The sequence below is a fragment of the Calidris pugnax genome, unplaced genomic scaffold (genome assembly GCF_001431845.1).
Source record: "Calidris pugnax isolate Ruff unplaced genomic scaffold, ASM143184v1 scaffold36, whole genome shotgun sequence".
NCBI classification, from domain to species: Eukaryota; Metazoa; Chordata; class Aves; order Charadriiformes; family Scolopacidae; genus Calidris; species Calidris pugnax.
In genome coordinates this window covers 677587-694645 of record NW_015090825.1, presented here as the reverse complement: position 1 = coordinate 694645, position 17059 = coordinate 677587, and the positions used below count along the sequence as shown (strand labels likewise).

At 47.5% G+C, this 17059-nt stretch overlaps 1 protein-coding gene across 1 annotated transcript; it reads left to right on the top strand.

Moving 5' to 3' along the window:
• The first annotated feature begins 2258 nt into the window (after positions 1-2258).
• KLRG1 (killer cell lectin-like receptor subfamily G, member 1) lies at positions 2259-12485 on the top strand. The gene is made up of 5 exons (XM_014940128.1): positions 2259-2378; positions 7904-7996; positions 8748-8899; positions 10905-11008; positions 11963-12485. The coding sequence occupies exons 1-5, from the start codon at positions 2261-2263 to the stop codon at positions 12072-12074; spliced, it is 579 nt and encodes a 192-aa protein (XP_014795614.1). The 5' UTR covers positions 2259-2260; the 3' UTR covers positions 12075-12485.
• Positions 12486-17059: the final 4574 nt, after the last annotated feature.

Genomic DNA, 17059 nt, shown 5'->3' with positions numbered 1-17059 from the left:
CTACAAATTCTTTGAGACTGGCCTATTGAAAGGATGTTTCTCTTTTAAGCCGTGGCCCTGCTGTTGACGGTAAGAGAGTCCACTTTCCAGGGCTCTGTTATTGGAAGAGATGGATGTTCTTTGTCAGAGCTCTGAGGCTTTTACATCCTTTAGTTAAAAAAGAAATGCTGGATTTAGTGAATTAAACGTGCTAGAGAAGCCGCTTGTTCCAGAGGGGTTTGGGAGGCTATGCTGCTTCTGTGGTGAGGAACTGGGAAGCAGCATTGTTGGCTCCTGGAAAACTGATCGATTTAGTCCTGCTGTGATTTGTGTCCTAATGCTCATTTCACTGGGAGTACAGCACAGACATCTCAGCTGCAGGAGTCAGATTTATTTATTAGCTTAGCTATTAACTTAGCTGTGTGTTGCCTGCATACCCTCCTAGGGTGCGATCGCTTCCTCTCTACTTTCTGTCCAAACTAAGAACTCAGCTTATTGCTGGTATTTGAGAGAAAATAGTGGAACACATCCAAACCTAGCTCCTAATTCTGCCCCGCCAGCCTTCACTTCTCCACTTGTTCACAAATAACACCATCTTCATGATCACACTGGCCCTGTTGGCAGTTGTGGTGCCTTTGGCCACAGCCTTTTCCCTTTGGTCTGGGCACTCTCATCATGACTACAGCAAATTCTCCCTCTCTGGGCTCCTCAGCTCCCTTTAGACTTCTCTAATATCCATTCAAAGCATTCAGAAGAGACTTCCTCCTCTTGGGTTGCTCTCCTGTCTTCTGCTTTTTCCTTTCTCTCCAGTACATACTCCCTGTCTTGCTGTCTACAGGCCCTACCCAAGTTTGGAAAGAACCTTCTGGGTGTAATACACCGTCCTTAGAGGCAAGTGTGTGATGGAGGAATTCGCAGAAATGTCCAATCCATGCCTTCCCAGAGATGTGCATTGTAACAAATCAGCCACAACACTCTATATCAAACTGAGCATCCTCCTGGACAATCAGTTCTCAAATTTACAACATGTCACCAGGACAGGGAGTGATCATCCCTGCCCTGGAACTGAATAGCTCTTCAAGGATGGAGATCCCACAACCTCTCTGGCCAACCTAAGCCAGCGTTCAATCACTCTCACAGTAAGAAACTCTTTCCTGATGTTCAGACAGAGCCCCTTGTATTTCAGTTTGTGCCCACTGCCTCTTATCCTGTCACTGGGTACCACTGAAAAGAACCTGGTTCTTCTTATACCCTCCCTTCAGGAATTTATATACATTAATAAGATCCTCCCCAAGATGTCTCTTGGAGATCCCACAACCTCTCTGGCCAACCTAAGCCAGCGTTCAATCACTCTCACAGTAAGAAACTCTTTCCTGATGTTCAGACAGAGCCCCTTGTATTTCAGTTTGTGCCCACTGCCTCTTATCCTGTCACTGGGTACCACTGAAAAGAACCTGGTTCTTCTTATACCCTCCCTTCAGGAATTTATATACATTAATAAGATCCTCCCCAAGACGTCTCTTCTCCAGGCTAAGCAGTCCCAGCTCTCTCAGCCTTTCCTCATATGAGAGATGCTCCAGTTCTGTCACCATCTGTGTGGCTTTTTGCTAGACTCTCCAGTACGTCCATGTTTTTCTTGTACTGATGCTGTTGAGATGTTGATTCAGAGCGTCTCAAGGGATGCCAGCTCTTGAGTTCCTGCCTGTGTCTCAAGCACGTTCACACTGGGTGTTGGGTGTAGACAGAGTTCCCAGTACAACTCACCAAAGCTCACAAGGCTTCCTTCTTAAGCCCATGCTGGCCATCTCTACCTCCCTTCTGGCAGCAGCTGGGCTGTCAGCAGTTTGCCGTAGGCATTGCTTATCCCACTTTTCACCTTGTACTTCCACTATTCACCTCGTGCTCTTGCTATTCACCTGCTTCTGTCCTGAGAGGGAGCCCTGCAGAGTGACAAACAAGTTCTCACAAGTACTGTGTCAGTGTAATCACAGCCTCTTGCATTGGCAACAATTAGAATACCCCTGCACTTCGTGATTAATCACTTCTTCCACTAACGGCTGTTCTTAAGACATCCGTCATCAAGTCAGGAAATGGAAGTTGTTGCATTTCCAGTGCTCTCCATTCTGTTGTAAATTCTGTTATTTTGAGCAGCTGGATAGAGGCTGAAACGTCACATTTCTTGTCTTCTGAATGTGGCCTCAGGTTTCCTGTTTCGCAGGCATTGAGCCCTGTCGCTCAACAGCCTGATCGAAACATCTTGTCGTAGGCACTCTGCTTTGGCATGGAGGGAAGCACATCAGAAACTTCTGCAGCCGAGGCGAGTGAGGAAATAATTTATACTTCTGTCAAATTCTCTCAGACTCCTCCGCCGAGGACCAAATCTGAGCAGGAAAGGAGAGGTAAGGAAGCTGGATGTGGTAAGTCAACAAACGATTTTCTTTTGAGTGAAAACAAGAACAAAAACGCTCTGAGGTGGCCACTGACGCCGAGTACCAGCTCACGGGGTTGTTGCTTTGCTTCTAAAATTACCCCGAGTATTTTACTGTGATCAAAGCTGACGGGTCAGAGACCCAGCATTGTTCCCCTCCCTCTCTCCATCGGGCCTCTTTTGGTGTCTGCTGCTGGGCATTCAGCCCCGGCATCCTTCTCTCCCAAAGAGGTTTACACTGTTAAAGTTTATGTTTGTCAGCAATAAAAGATTGTCAGCGATAGTTCTTTGAAGAGCAGGCGAGATGCGAGTACAGATAAATTAGAGGCGTATGCTAATCAGAGATCAGAAACAGAGGAGGCATATGAGATCATCCCGTCTGTCTCCTGTGGGGCTCTGCAGGATTCTTTTGTGATACATTTTTTCCTGTGTTTTCTCTGTTCTAGTTTTACGTACCTCCCAACGAGCAAATTTTCAGCTTTTGCCTTGAGACAGTTCTGCGGGGCTTTCTTTTTCCTATCAGGACAATTTTCTTAGTGCTTTCCTTAAATTTTCTCTTCCCCTTATTTCCACTCCATTCCCCCTGTTCAGGCCTTGTAAATATCACACTGAGCAATTTCTCTGGCTGCTTAGTTGGGGAATACCATCTTAGAAGAGTGAGATTTTGCATTCATGATCATTCCTTACAAGTGACTTGATTGCAGCTGACCTTAGCTTTTTTTCAGAGCTGGTACTGCCAAGGGGGCTGTTGCTCTGCCACACAAGGTTTCCGTGCCCTGATCAGAACTAACTGCCCTGTGTCCGTGGTTGTTACTGCTGCCTGGTCACTTCCTGCACTACAGAAACAAAGCAAGCACAGAAACCCCCCAAATTCCTGTCTGGTAATCACACTCCATCTGCTTGGAAAGCAGTCTTGCATGTGTTTTCATCAGAAATGATGTTTGCTGTTGTGTCACAAAACACAGGGACATCCCTTCATTCCCTGCCATTTGTGTTCCCTCCCTCCCACCCTGTTGGAGGTGGAGATTACCTGATGCCCTCTTGAAGTGTTTGCAGTTTTCTTTTTAATATTCCTCCTCTCCAAATTCTTTTATGTGCTCCTATCTTTTTAAGCTAAAGTCAGAGAGCCCAAAATAAGGAAGCTGATCTTTGAACACACTTTCTGTGTGTATTATTTGATTACTTCCCACCTCTCTTCTGCGTGTGAGCAGTCCCCAGGGAGTGCTGAAGTTTAAGTCCCTTTCTTTAGGAGGTATTTATTTTCAACTCTGTCCCCACCTCCATCACTTTTGAGAGATGTATTCTCAGGTATTTCATCTCTGTTTTCAAATGCACACCCTTGCTACCAAGTCCTCTCTGTGACGCAGTGTCACAGGTATATGACAGGTCTCTACATCAGTCCTCTGGTCAAACCAACTTGTTTAGGGTCTCATGGACTGCTTGAAAATGAACACTTGCCCTGGCTGTTTTCTCTCTGGCTTCCAGAGAGCCTCAGATACGCCACACTACCAAAATGTCAGTTCCAGCCATCATTTAAGACAGTGTTAGCCACTTCAAGTGGCACGCTTGAAGTAACAGCGAGTAACCAGGTCTGTGCCATGGCCAAGGACAGGATCCTCGTGTCTCAAATCCTCCTCCCTGACCCTCGGTAATCAAGCTGCTCCCATACTGACGTAGGCAGGAGCTGAGGGGAGCTATCTGGGACAGTGCAATGACATTCTTCGGTTTGTCCTAGAAGAGCTGAATTATAAAATGCTAACAGCTTTCAGTTTTTGAACTGAATATGGACTCGCAAACCTAAAAATATTGGGTCGTGTTGCTTGCAGACAAATGCAGTGTATCAGAGTCATTTCTCCAGAGCACTGAGAGACCTAACTGGTTTGTTTTGTTTTTTTTTTTAATATTAGAAAGTTATAATATTGGATATTTATGTTAAATATTCAGCAGTTCACTTCTCCTTTCTCTTGGGGAGACTCTTCCACAACTTAGACAACTACATGGATATATTTCTGGATGCTCCATTCAGATTTCCCTCCTCTGTTTCAAACTCACATCAGGTATTTCTCCCTTCCTTTTCTACCAGAGCTTCACATGTACTTCAGGGGCTGAAGATCAAGCACAAGCCCTTGAACCTGCTTTAAAAAGGGGGAACTGCATAGACTCCCTTTCACAAGGGATAAGGATCCCCATTTATGAAAATTTTAATTCCACTTCCCCGGGTTGATCAGTGCAGTTCAAGTAAAGCTCAAATTCACCTTGACCACTTCAATATAACGCGCCGCCTCCATTCTCTTTCTCACTCCCAAAATTATCTAATGGCATACTTTTCCAATTTTAAGAACTTAAGTGAACTCTCCCACTGCTCTGGCTAACGGAGGTGCCCTGGGATTTTGTTTTAATGCTGAGTCGAGTCAGTTCCCTTTTTTCTGCAATTGGTTTGAAACAATAGAGGGTGAACTGCTCTATTCATGGCCAGGAGGCACAAGCTCTGATGCTCGGTACTGACATTTAAGGATTAACCACTTCACGGACTGTCATCCCAGTTTCCCTGTCCTGGAAAGTAGTTTTCCCTAAAATATGGAACAGTGATCTGGAGGATACAGGGGATAGCTCCTTTGGGAGGCAAGAGAAGAAGGAAAACAGAAGTGCAAATCCTCGGTTTCTCAGAAATGTGGTCTCAGAACACAGAATTATGTTTCAACAGATATGTATCCCCTTTTACTTGGTTTTCAGTTGTCATCTGCACAGAAGCTCCACCCTACGCTTAACCTCCGGCTGACTCCATTCTCTTGAGGCTTGATCTGATGGCAAAACCCAAGGTGACCTTACAAGAGGAATAGAGAGCAAGTAGAGAGAACAGCTACCCAGTTCAGGTCCTTTAGTTCTCCCATTGTCCTCTTGCCTGAAGCTGAGGAGTAGGTTGCAACTGAAAAGGCTTTCTCTATTTTGTATCTGAAAAGTGTTCTTTAATAATGATTAAAAAAATAAATAAATGTTGTTTTTTTTTTAAACTACACCAGCACCAGCTAGATCCTGGAAACTTCAGGAAAAATGGCAAAACCTTTACTTTAGGAAAGATCTTTCTACCAGAAGAATGATGCTTACAACGAAGCTCCTTCACACTCTCCCTCGTTACCTTAGAAACATGTTTCAGTCAAAACCGCAGGTCTAAATATATTGATATAAACCAGAAACTGGTCTTAAACCCAGTAAGCCTGCAAACTACTGTAAGACCAAAATTAATTAATTTTTATTATTTTTTTGACCTGGTCTGCTTCTGGTCTACTACTATTTGGATAAAGATTCCAGTGCTTAAAGAGTGCATTCTTGGTTTTAAGTGAAGTCCCTTCCCTTTCTGTTTTGGTGCTGGCTTTTTTCATCCTTCCCACAATATTCTTAATACCTGATGTGCATTTGTTTTCAGCCTCTGCTGAGACATCCTAAAAGAAGTCTCTTTTATTCTTTAGCCATTGTTTTTAGTTTCTGTCTTACTCATTTTGAAATTATTATATGACAGGGCCCTTTTGTTTTTTTGTTGTTCTTGTTGTTGTTGGGTTTTGGCTCTGTTGGGTCTCGGGGCGTTTGTGTTCGCTGTGGCAGGGAAGCTGCTGGATGGAGCCATGGTGATCTGGGTGGCCCGAGCAGAGCTCAGGGCAGCCACCAGCTGCTTCCCTTTCTGTGTTTCCTGGCTCGCTGTTCCACAAGGTACCTATGGACATGGTGTAAGGGAGGACTTTGTAGAGTAGGGTAGATGGTTGGACTCGATGATCCCAAGGGTCTCTTCCAACCTCAATGATTCTATGATTCTATGATTCTATTGATGGAGTCTAAGGATTCGGCCTCAGCATCACGCCCTGACACGGCATTTGCTTTATTTAGTGCGATTAATTGATGCCTCCTTCACGGTTGCTCTGGTTCTTTTTGCCACCTCATGAGTGCTGTCACCATCCTTGTCTGGCATATAATTCCAACCCCATGTATTTAGTAATATTTGCCTGGTCTGGGGCGTTGCTGTTACCTCTTAATGCAGTAAGTTATTTAACCTAATTTGACTGTAATTTTACGTGAGCTTCACTTGACTTTTTAACTTGAGCTTACTTTACTTCCCTGTGTATTTTGTATTGCGTTGCTATGAGATCCAACTCACAGCCCTTCTTCTACTTGAGGTACTTGCTGAGGTAGTGTTTTTGGTTAAAGCCAGCCTTCCCCTCCCTTCGTCTTACTCCTTAGCCTTTTTAGGGAGTGCAGATATGTTTCTTTGGGCCTTGTAACATGACTGAGAGAGAGTCACCTCAGACTTCATGAGGTCCTCCACAGACTTTGTTGCTGGATTTGGGTAGAAGACTCTGGAGCACCACAACAGCAGGACGTGGTACGTAAGCTTAAGGGAGAAGCACAGGGAAATCCTGGGTTCCTCAGCATCAGCAACCATTAGCTGCACATTCAGTGCTTCTTGGAAAGTCCTTTTGTCTATGCAGCTGTCATACTGAGATTAATAAAGCAAGCAAACCAACCCGCCTCCCACCAGGGCTCATCCGTGGCAGTGTGTGTCATCCTCTCCTCAACCAGGGAGAAAGGAGATTTTAGTGCTGAGATTTCAAGCGTCTTACAGAAGGTGGATGCCTCTCAGCTCCAGGAGACGACAATGGGAAAGCAAGGTGCAGCCTGGAGGTTAACACGTCGTGCTGTACACAAGCAGATCTCTACATGGCAGTCCTGCCCCGTCCTTTGAAAGGAAGCCATGCTGGGCTACGGTGGAGGCTGCCCCAAAGAGTCACCCTCTGCTCCTGGCAGCAGGTGAACAGTGGATGGTGGTGGTGAAAGTGTGGTGGGGCATCCCAAGGTCTTCAAGGCTCCCATCCACAGGAGAGGCAGATGACAGCGTAGGACTGACTTGGGAGCGTCCCGGGAAGATGTAACACAACCGTGTGCCTAAGCCTGTGAACAGGATGCTGAGGTTAAACCTGTCACTGCTGCTGAGAGAGCTGGAGGAAAGGCCTTGAGCTTGTTTTTGCATTTAAGATGGGACATCGTGGCGGTGGCAGTGCAGGTCTGTGTTTGCACCCCCAAACTCCAATACTGGGGCAGGAACAGGTTTGCTGGGAGGCCACAGGGTGCCACGTGGGTACCTGGGGGGCTCTGGCTGACTTGGGGCAGGTTCTTCTTCTCCTGGGGTCTGCCACCAGCTGAACCAGCCGGCTCTGCGGCCAGGCATGGGTAGAGCTATGGCCAACCTGGAGACAGGTACACCTCCTGGGAAGCTCAGGCAGGGGCTGATGGCATCAGGCCAAACTGAAATGGGGCCCTGGGCTGGTGGACAGGGACATGGGGAGGCCCTGGAGAGGCTGGGCAGGGACAGTGACGGCAGCGATGTGCAGAGCATGGCCAGACAGGGATGCTCTAAATAGTTCTGTTCCTTAGGGAAATGCCTAAAACCACCATCAGGTTTTCATCATCATGGCTCCTGTTCACTATGTTTTCTCTTCTCTTTTACAGCTCCCTGTCTGAGGCCAGCAGTTGTGCCAGGCTTGGCTATAGGCTTTGGGATACTGAGCATCACCCTAGCAGTTGCTTTGATTTGGAAGATTAGTAAGTACACAAAGGGGTGCTGGGGGTGAGCATCCAACAGCAAAGGACCAGAGACTCATCTAAGCACAGGAGCTCAGATCCTGAGCTCTATTATATAGGGTTAAACCAGAAGCTGTTCTAGGTTTCTACCAGCCTTAAGTACTCACCCCCTATCCAGAATACATTCCTTGTGCAGACCCCAAGCAACCCATTTCAGATCCTGTGGCAAAAAGCAGTGAAACATGTTGAAAGGCTTTTGTAGACTTGTCTGCTATAATTGTCATAGTGAACTGTGGAACAAATATCCAAGGTCTGTAATACTTCTGCGTGCGTGCAGAAGGTGATAGACCATGTGGGAGAGCCTACTGTTTGCTGCTTAAAATCTATTCACCTGATGTGTGAGAAACCATACCCACAAAATGATGTCGTTTTTTCCCTTACTGTTTGCACACCCAGAATGTTATCTGCTTTCAGATAGCTAATTTTGGTTGTCAGGTATCTGAGTAGTTCAGAGGAAACCGAGGTGGGGGGTGGGGCTGGGCGGCATCTTGCACCAGCATCAGAGCAATGTAACTCTTGTACAAAGACTTGGAAATTGCACAGAGGTTCTGAAGTTCAGCTCACACGTGTCGTTATTTTTAGATGCTTATCCTGAATTGTGTTTTCTGCACTGCAACTCTCCAGAAGAGTTGCTTTTCAGCAGGTCCTTGCTGACGAGTGTCTTTCCGTTAGTTAATGGTAGGGAAAAGCTAGGATTTTGATTCCTTTACAGGTGACTCCCAACCACGCTGCCCTGAGCAGTGGGTGGCTTACAGAGGGAGCTGCTACTCCTTCTCCAAGGAGAAGAAGGACTGGAATTCCAGCCAGCGATCCTGCTGGGAGCAGGGAGCTCATCTCCTGGTGATCAGCGATGCCAGCGAAATGGTAATGATTTTCTTATTCTTCGAAGATCTTCCGTTTCCGTGCAGATACCTCAGGGACTGACATCCCAGCAGCGCTGTCGCTCTGGCAGCACATTGACTTTAAAGGAGAGGAAGGAGTCATGACTGTGACGTTACAGGGCACTGCCAGTTTCAGGGCACACCTTAGGAGTTCCCAGCAGGCAAAGAAACAAAGGGGAGAAGGGAGAGGTGAGGGTCCCTGCCAGCTACTCAGAGTCATCCTGTGCAGGATGCTAGGAGACAGCCTCCTCCACTGCCCCTCTCCACCTCCCCTCCTGCCCAGCAGAGCTGGTGGGGATGATGACAGGAAAAGCCTGGGGCACTGTGCATTCTCTGTACTCGTTGCCTACAGACCAAGATGTCCCCACTCTTGGGAAATGCCTCCTTTGCAAAAGAAGCCCTGTCTCTCCTCCCTGCGAGGCTCCAGCACCTCCTGCTCACTGACCTTGCCCTGCCCTGTGTTCATGCACAGATAATTCTTTCTCAGTCTGTTTTCAGTGCTTACTTCCTCTCGCTGCCAAAACCCCCTCAGTTGTGCTGGTGCAATCAGGAACCCTCTGTTTCATGGCTCATTTTCCAGCAGGTGCTCCCTGGGGGCAGGGGCATGGGTGACCACTAAAGCTGACCACTGGGGAGGTGAGGCACGTCTGCCTAATTAAAGCAGAAGTGCTTGATCTGGTTTTGTGCAAGCCAAGGCTTATTAGCTGAGGTCCAATGAGCGTGGACAGCTTCCAGTCCCTGGACAGAAGTTGCATTGTAGGATGTTCTGGGGGGGCTTACAAAGCCAGGTCTCTGCTCGACTGGGAGTACCTGCCAGGCTGTCACGCTTTGTGAGGCAAATCCTGATTCCTTGGAAATACTCATCTTCCCCAGATTACCCATTTCTTTGCTTGAGGAAGGCCTCCCTGGTCCGGCTGCTTTCTTACTACTCTCTCTGCTCCTGGAGTGATACCCCTTATCCCAGCTCAGACTTCCCCACGTGAGCAAGACTTTCCCAGCCATCCAGTTACACCCCATGCTGCAAAGGCTGTGGCTGTTCAGCCTCCCCTCACCGACCAGGGAAGCACGGTCACCCCTGAACCACCCCAACACTCAAGCCTTCCTCAAGCTCCTCCTGCTCCCACCACTTCACCAAGGCAGCTTTGGTCACGCTGCTGCGTGAGGACACTGCTCTGAAGCTTTGTGTATGGCAGCAGGAGATAAGGATGGGGCCCAGCCCTACCACTGAAAGGTTGCTTTTGTTGGGTTCCATTACAAATGGGGACAAGACAAACTCCTCTCTCGCCTTTGTCTTTTTTTTGGGGGGTGGGGGGATTTTTCAGGGCTGAGTTTCTGCTTCAGGCTTCACTTTCTAACAATGAACAGGAGTTAAAGGTTAGGCAGGAGGAAATGAGCACTGAAAACACGTAGGAGGAAAGATTGCATAAAATGTAATGAGCTTTGGTCCCGGGCTCTTTACACAGATCTGTCGGTGCCTACACTTTCTGCCCTGATCAGATTTTACCTTTAATTGATAATACTTTCTATTAGCTTGCGAGCTAGCTGCATGGTAGAGCAACAGTAATAGCAATAGTAGGAATAGGAATAGGAATAGGAATAGGAATAGGAATAGGAATAGGAATAGGAATAGGAGTAGCAATAGCACTAACATATGCTCCTACATAAAGCTCCGTGTAGGAAACTCCAGGAGGCTGGGGTGCAGTTGGTTCACGTGTATTGCCCTGAGAAATGTCCTTTGAAGAATCTGCCCAGGACCCCTGAAAGCACCCTTAACTCCTTGTGAGCTTCCACGTACATAGTCTTTATTCCAGGCATGATCTGTGGGGCTCATCTTCCTGATCAGAAGGTGTGGAGAAGCAATATTGTCAGCCACTTAAGGAACAGTCAGGAGAGGAGATGTATCTTGCTCTCTGTTCTCTTTCCTTACCCTTACCTCCATTTTCAGGCTGGCTTTCATAAGTCACTTTGCAATTTATCACCATTTCTAGGACCTGTTCCAGAGTATTCAGCCAGAATGTTTCTGGATTGGACTGAGGAACAGCACAGGCTCTGGCTGGATATGGGAAGATGGCTCTATACTCAATGGCACCAAGTGAGTTTAATTCTGTTTTAAAAACAACAGTGTGAATTCAGTTTGCCTGGTGTTCCACAACACACAGAGTTCCTGCACCAGATCTCAGGAGCTTTCTTCCTGGGCTGATTTTCTTCTTACCACCACCTGTACAGCACTGAACTTGAAAGAACCTACTTTTCTGCTGCGCTGCACCTCGTAAAGGCACCTACCTGTGAAAAGCAGGGCTAATTCCAGTATCTCACTCTCTGTTGCCCTCCAGCTGCTCAGACCAAGGATTATTTGCCTGCACTGCCCACACAGTTGCTCGGTCAGAAAAGCATGTGGTCCACCTTGGCTTTACTGGGTTTAGCCACCTTGCACACATTCTGCCACGTGCTGGTGTCACTGGGTGCGAGGACCTAATCCTGTGCTGCTTTGATGGTGCCAACCCAAGTCAGAACCTTAATTTTGACTCTTTACTTAGACAAAACGCAGCATTCTGCAGGAGGGAAAACATTAGGAGTTGTTGCCTGGCCCTTTCCTTTTTATGGCAATTAACACAATGTGTCAGTCTCCAACAGCAAGGAAACTTGCCCGAGATCTCACTGTTGTAGGTCAGCACGTAAGTGCTTGGCTTAGTTACCTTCTCAAATCCAGCTGTTCCTACAAAGTCCCTGGAGGCAGTCATCTTTCCATGGAGCTCTGAGCACCGTTGTCCTCATGCTGGTGGGTGTCAGGGTCACTGCAGGGCATTGTGTCTGTGGCTGGTTCTGATTTGGGTTCTGCAGTGGCAAAATTACTGAGATGTTTAATCTCCCAGGTAGACAGTTTTTTGGCGTACATTTTGTTTTCTACCAGCTGCCCTTCGGAGGTTGGGTTCTTTCACTTCCTCTGGGCTCCACCCTTCAAAATCAGATGTTTTTTCTTTCTTGCCTCCAGGAGACAATCTCGGCATTTTCTTTCAGTCTCTCTTTTGTTCTGTGTCTCTTGCAGGGTCTCCTCTAACAGCCCTGTGCAACACTGCGCCGTCCTGATGAAAGGTCAATTTCAGGCCTCCAGCTGTCAATTTAATGCTCCATGGATCTGTGAGAAATCTCTTAGATAAAGCCCGTGTGCATTTTCATCTCATAACCATCTCATCAGTGGTGCAAGTGGATCATTCTCCTGCAAACCAAAGCCCTGCACAAGACCAAGGGCTTGCCCTTCCCACACCCTCACAAAGGTGCTTTGCAGGGACAGTCTTGTTGCCCGTAAGGGTGAGTTATCATCAGTGGTAGTTCCATTTCCAGGCCACACGTGTTGGATTGCTGCTGTTTGTGACCAGATGAGACCTGGGACATATTCCCTGACCTACCCCTTGCCTTATTTGTCCTGTAAGGGCCATCAAAAGGTTTGTCACAACAGATACTGGGTCTTCAGATCTCATGTTCCTCCCTTCCTGAGCATCGGGTGGCATTTCCATTTCCTGCATCTCCATTGTCTGGTGCCAGCAGGACCAGGAAAACGAAGTGTGATGCTCACTACTGGAAACATATAAACAGACTTCTCCCAGTGGCAGCCTTTTTTTTTTTTTTTGCATCCCAGTGATAGGAGTGGGAGAAAAGAGGCTGAAATGAGACCACAACTTCTATAAATCTCTTGGTGAAAATAAACCATGTACCCTTGTCATTTCTTCTCTCTGATGGAAGGAACCAGCTGCACACCACGTTTTACAAGCCAGCTTCAACCAAACTAGTTGGGAGGCTGGACTTCTGGAGTCAAAGGAATACAGTTAATTGTGTGCTATTATTGGATCAACCAAGAACGTGTTTCCCTCTCCAGGAGCTAAAAGATTTTAGTTTTCATCTCAGATTTTCTGGGTTACTTGAGGAGCTTAGAGATAACCACTTAAAATCTAGCCAAAAAGCTCTAGAAAGCCTGTTGGCCTTCTCAGTTGTACTCAGAGTCTCAAAAGAAGATGCTGTCCCTGACTCCTAGGAAGTTGCCAGGCCCTATGGGAAAATGCTGGAGACTTTGTCTGCTTTGACAAAATGGTGGTAGCATGTACAGAAGGGCAGCTAGCAGTTACTTTACCAGGGAACCCCAGTGAAGAAAAAGCTTCTCATGTTATCATGATGTGTGTGAGGTGAGCACATCTCTGAGCTTGCCTACTTACCTTTGCTTCCCCCAGGGTTTTAGAGCGCACTGCACGCTAGACTATTTTACTGATTAGCTCTTCAAACATGGCCTCTCAATCTCATCCCAAAGAGATGCTCAGGAAAGAATGAAATAAATAAATACATTAGGTGGCCTTAAAAGTTGACCATTCTTTGAAGGGAAGGGATTTTCAACTGCAGATTCTATTTTAACAATGCATGTCTCTTCTCTGGGTTCAAGTTTTCACAGTAGTAAAGGGATTTGAAGCAAGTATAGTCATTTCCATGAAAAGCAGTTGTACAAATATCTTTGGCAGAGCTTTTAATCTTCTGCCTAGAGCATGTCAATATAACTGATTGATATATACTAATTTTCTTGGAAGTTCTTCTTGATGAACTCTGTAAACAGTGATGAATTAATGCTGGAGGAGCACGGCCAGCAGATCGAGGTAAGTTACAGTCCTCATTCTCCATGGCATTTCTGAGGCTGCACTTGGGCTGTCTCTGGCCTGCTGACCCCCTGTTTCAAGAGGAATGTGGAGAAACTGGAGAGTGTCCAATGGAGGACTGCCAAACTGGTCAGAGTATGGAGCATAGGAGCCACAGGGAGTGACAGGAGGAGCTGGGTTTGTTCAGTCTGACCAAGTGGTGGTTGGAGTGACTAAATAGCTGTGTACAAATACTTGAAAGGCAGTTCCAAGGATATTGGAACATGATCTTTCTTGGTAAGGGCAGAAGATATAACATATAAGCACAGCTTGAGGAGTTCAGATTGGACATGGGGAAAGATGTCTTCACCAGAGGTTAGTACAACACTGGAAGAGGTCAGCAGAGAAATGGTAGGTTCTCCATATTTAGAAGTTTTCAAGATTTGATTTGATGAAGTCATGGCTGATGGCACTGGCAGCAGTCCCGCTTAGATGGAAGGATGTACTAGATACCTTCCAGAGCTCCCTTCCAACCACCACGTCTGTGACGTTATCAACGAATGCAGCGGGATTCTTGGTTCAGATACAGGACACTTGATGCTGGTTTTGCACAATGTCCCTTTGAGCTATGTCAAACGACAGAACTTCAGACTCACTGAGTGAAATCCAGGAAAGATAATGCTAAACCACACTCTCCTCATGGACAGGCCAACACCTTGCAGGAGTTTTCTGGAGGAGCTTAGAGATAACCACTTAAAATCTAGCCAAAAAGCTCTAGAAAGCCTGTTGGCCTTCTCAGTTGTACTCAGAGCAGGTGGAAAAGGCAGGACAGAGAGGGAAAATGTGACCGCCTTGTCTGTGCCACCACCTACAAGCTGAATCACATGGGCCATGCAAAGACCCTTGAAATTAGGCTGCTGGGGCCCAAGCTGCTATTGGGAATGGGATGGAGGACAAGCAGCTTAGGAGCAGATTTTAAAAGTTGGCTTGGTATCTGTGTGTGCTTATTGGTACCTACTGGGATACTCATGCCTTTAGAATCTTGTCCCCCCCTTCAATGGAATGAAAATATTTCTCTTTCCTTTTTTGCTACACGGCACATTATTGATCAAGGTCCTAATGGTCGGGAGCTGGTTGCCAAAAGGGTAGCCCCAGCCTCCTCTGCTGTGTGCAGCTCTGCACCTCTTTCCTCCAAGGCTTGTGCTCAGTCAATCCAGCTCCCGACCTGCTCGAACCAACGTAAAGTGGTCATGTTCAGAAAGGCTTTGACCACAAATCCTCTTCTCTGCGGGCGAGGCAGATCTTCCCGGGTTTTATTTCTTGTGGGCAGGCAGAACAACCTTTAGGCATCAGATGGAGAAGGCAGGTCACAAGGTTGGGCCGTGTCTCTTTTGTGCAGTCCCCACGGAAATTGGACGCGTGCTCCTTCCCCACGCAGGTCACTACGGGGCAGGATGAGGCCTGTGATGAAGATTTGTTGTCTCACTGCGCTTGGATTCCTTAACTCCAAAGTTCCCGAGCTCACTAAACTTCTGATGACGATAGTAAGAGAGGGAAGGACAGACAGATAATCATTTTATCCTGCACCTTTTTTAATCCAAAAAAATATGATTGACATCCTCCAACACAAATCTCCATTCTTTGGAGTCTGGGTTAGGGCTGTAAGTAAGAGAAATATTCTGCTACCACTTCCAAGGGTAATAATTACCAGAGCTATTGATCCTTGCTGCAGACCAAGGTAACTACAGTAAAGACAATGGTCAAAACGACATTTCCCTCTGTGATATAACATCACCCATCACAGTGTATCATGTGGATTTTCAGACACTGAAGCCAGGAAGGACTCCATCAAACAGGAACAATTTGATTGCGATGTGCCAATAACTTGACCCATAACAAGAACCAGCAGAGGGAAAGCAAGACCCAGGCCAGGTCTGTTCTGCTGCGTGAGGGCAGCTGCTGCTCTGGGGAACTGGTTAATGTGTTACACGCTGTTAATGGGTTGAACTTTTGGCAGTGTCCCATCATGTCACTGTCCCTGTTTCTGTCGGGGTGAAGGTCAGATTATCTCGGACAACTTGATTGTCCAGGCAACTCTCTGGCCCCTTTTCCTGGCATTAGCGCTGGTAGGACCAGGAATGGAGAGCACAAGAGTGCAAGGGTGGGTGGAGAGGAAATCTTTTTCAGAGTTTGCATTCCCCGTTTTCAGATCCTGCCTTGTGAAGCGGTGGTTCGGCACACCCACTCTTGTTTACCAAACCCCGGGTCAACCTCCTGCTCCCAGTTTGAAGGAAATCAAAGTGCTCCTCCAGCAGCCTCCAGGCCCAGCGCCGTATAGGGGCTCCTGCCAGGAACGGAGCCCTCTCCTTTCCCCTCTGCTGTTAGCCCTTCGTGTCTTTAGCTGCCACCCTTCCTCCTCTTGTTGCCTGCTGCCCTGGCCCAAAACAGAGAGAGCTCCAGCCCGCTGGGCGCCCTCCCCTCCCTCTCCTGGCCAGGGCCTGGCCTTCTGCCCGGACCGAGGGCTGCTGGTTCCAGCTCCTCCTTACCGCCTCTCCCCGTTTCCGCGGGGGCCCTGGCCCCCAGCCCTTATCTCCTCCAGCCCCTGGGCTGTTTGCAGGGGAAGAGTATAAAGGGGTTGGCTGGGAGAGGGGAGCGGTGTGTCTGCTCGCCTCCTCACGACCTGCTCTTGTCTTCTGCACCATGGGGAAGGACGGGCTGCTCATCAAACCCAACGTCTTCCTCCTCCTCCTCTTCTTCCTTCCTGGAAACACCTCGCCCGCCGCAGAGCCGTAAGCGATGCAGGGGGGGGTGGTCTCTGGGCAGAGACCATGGGCTGTATTCCCGTGTCTGTTGCTTTGTCTCATCATCTGCCTGCTTTGCTCTACCCAGGAATAGAGACACCAGGGCTTAGTAAAACATCTTCTACAATCAGCAGCTCCAGTGCTTCAGGGAGACCCAAAACAGTCTGTGAAACGGAGATATCAGTAACACTTCAGGGCAGGTCAGCAGAGAAATGGTAGGTTCTCCATTTTCAAGATTTTCAAGGTTCTCAGTTTTCAAGATTTGATTTGACGAAGTCATGGCTGACGGCACTGGCAGCAGTCCCGCTTGGATGGAAGGATGTACTAGATACCTTCCAGAGCTCCCTTCCAACCACCACTTCTGTGACGTTATCAACGAATGCAGCGGGATTCTTGGTTCAGATACAGGACACTTGATGCTGGTTTTGCACAATGTCCCTTCGAGCTATGTCAAACGACAGAGCTTCAGATTCACTGAGTGAAATCCAGGAAAGATAATGCTAAACCACACTCTCCTCATGGACAGGCCAACACCTTGCAGGAGTTTTCTGGAGGAGCTTAGAGATAACCACTTAAAATCTAGCCAAAAAGCTCTAGAAAGCCTGTTGGCCTTCTCAGTTGTACTCAGAGCAGGTGGAAAAGGCAGGACAGAGAGGGAAAATGTGACCGCCTTGTCTGTGCCACCACCTACAAGCTGAATCACATGGGCCATGCAAAGACCGTTGA

Coding starts and splice junctions, on each gene's coding strand:
- KLRG1 (XM_014940128.1), top strand. CDS start 2,261: ATGGAGGGAAGCACATCAGAAACTTCTGCAGCCGAGGCGAGTGAGGAA. Junction 8,900..10,904: donor TCAGCGATGCCAGCGAAATG/GTAATGATTTTC, acceptor CACCATTTCTAG/GACCTGTTCCAGAGTATTCA. Junction 11,009..11,962: donor TCTATACTCAATGGCACCAA/GTGAGTTTAATT, acceptor TGTCTCTTGCAG/GGTCTCCTCTAACAGCCCTG.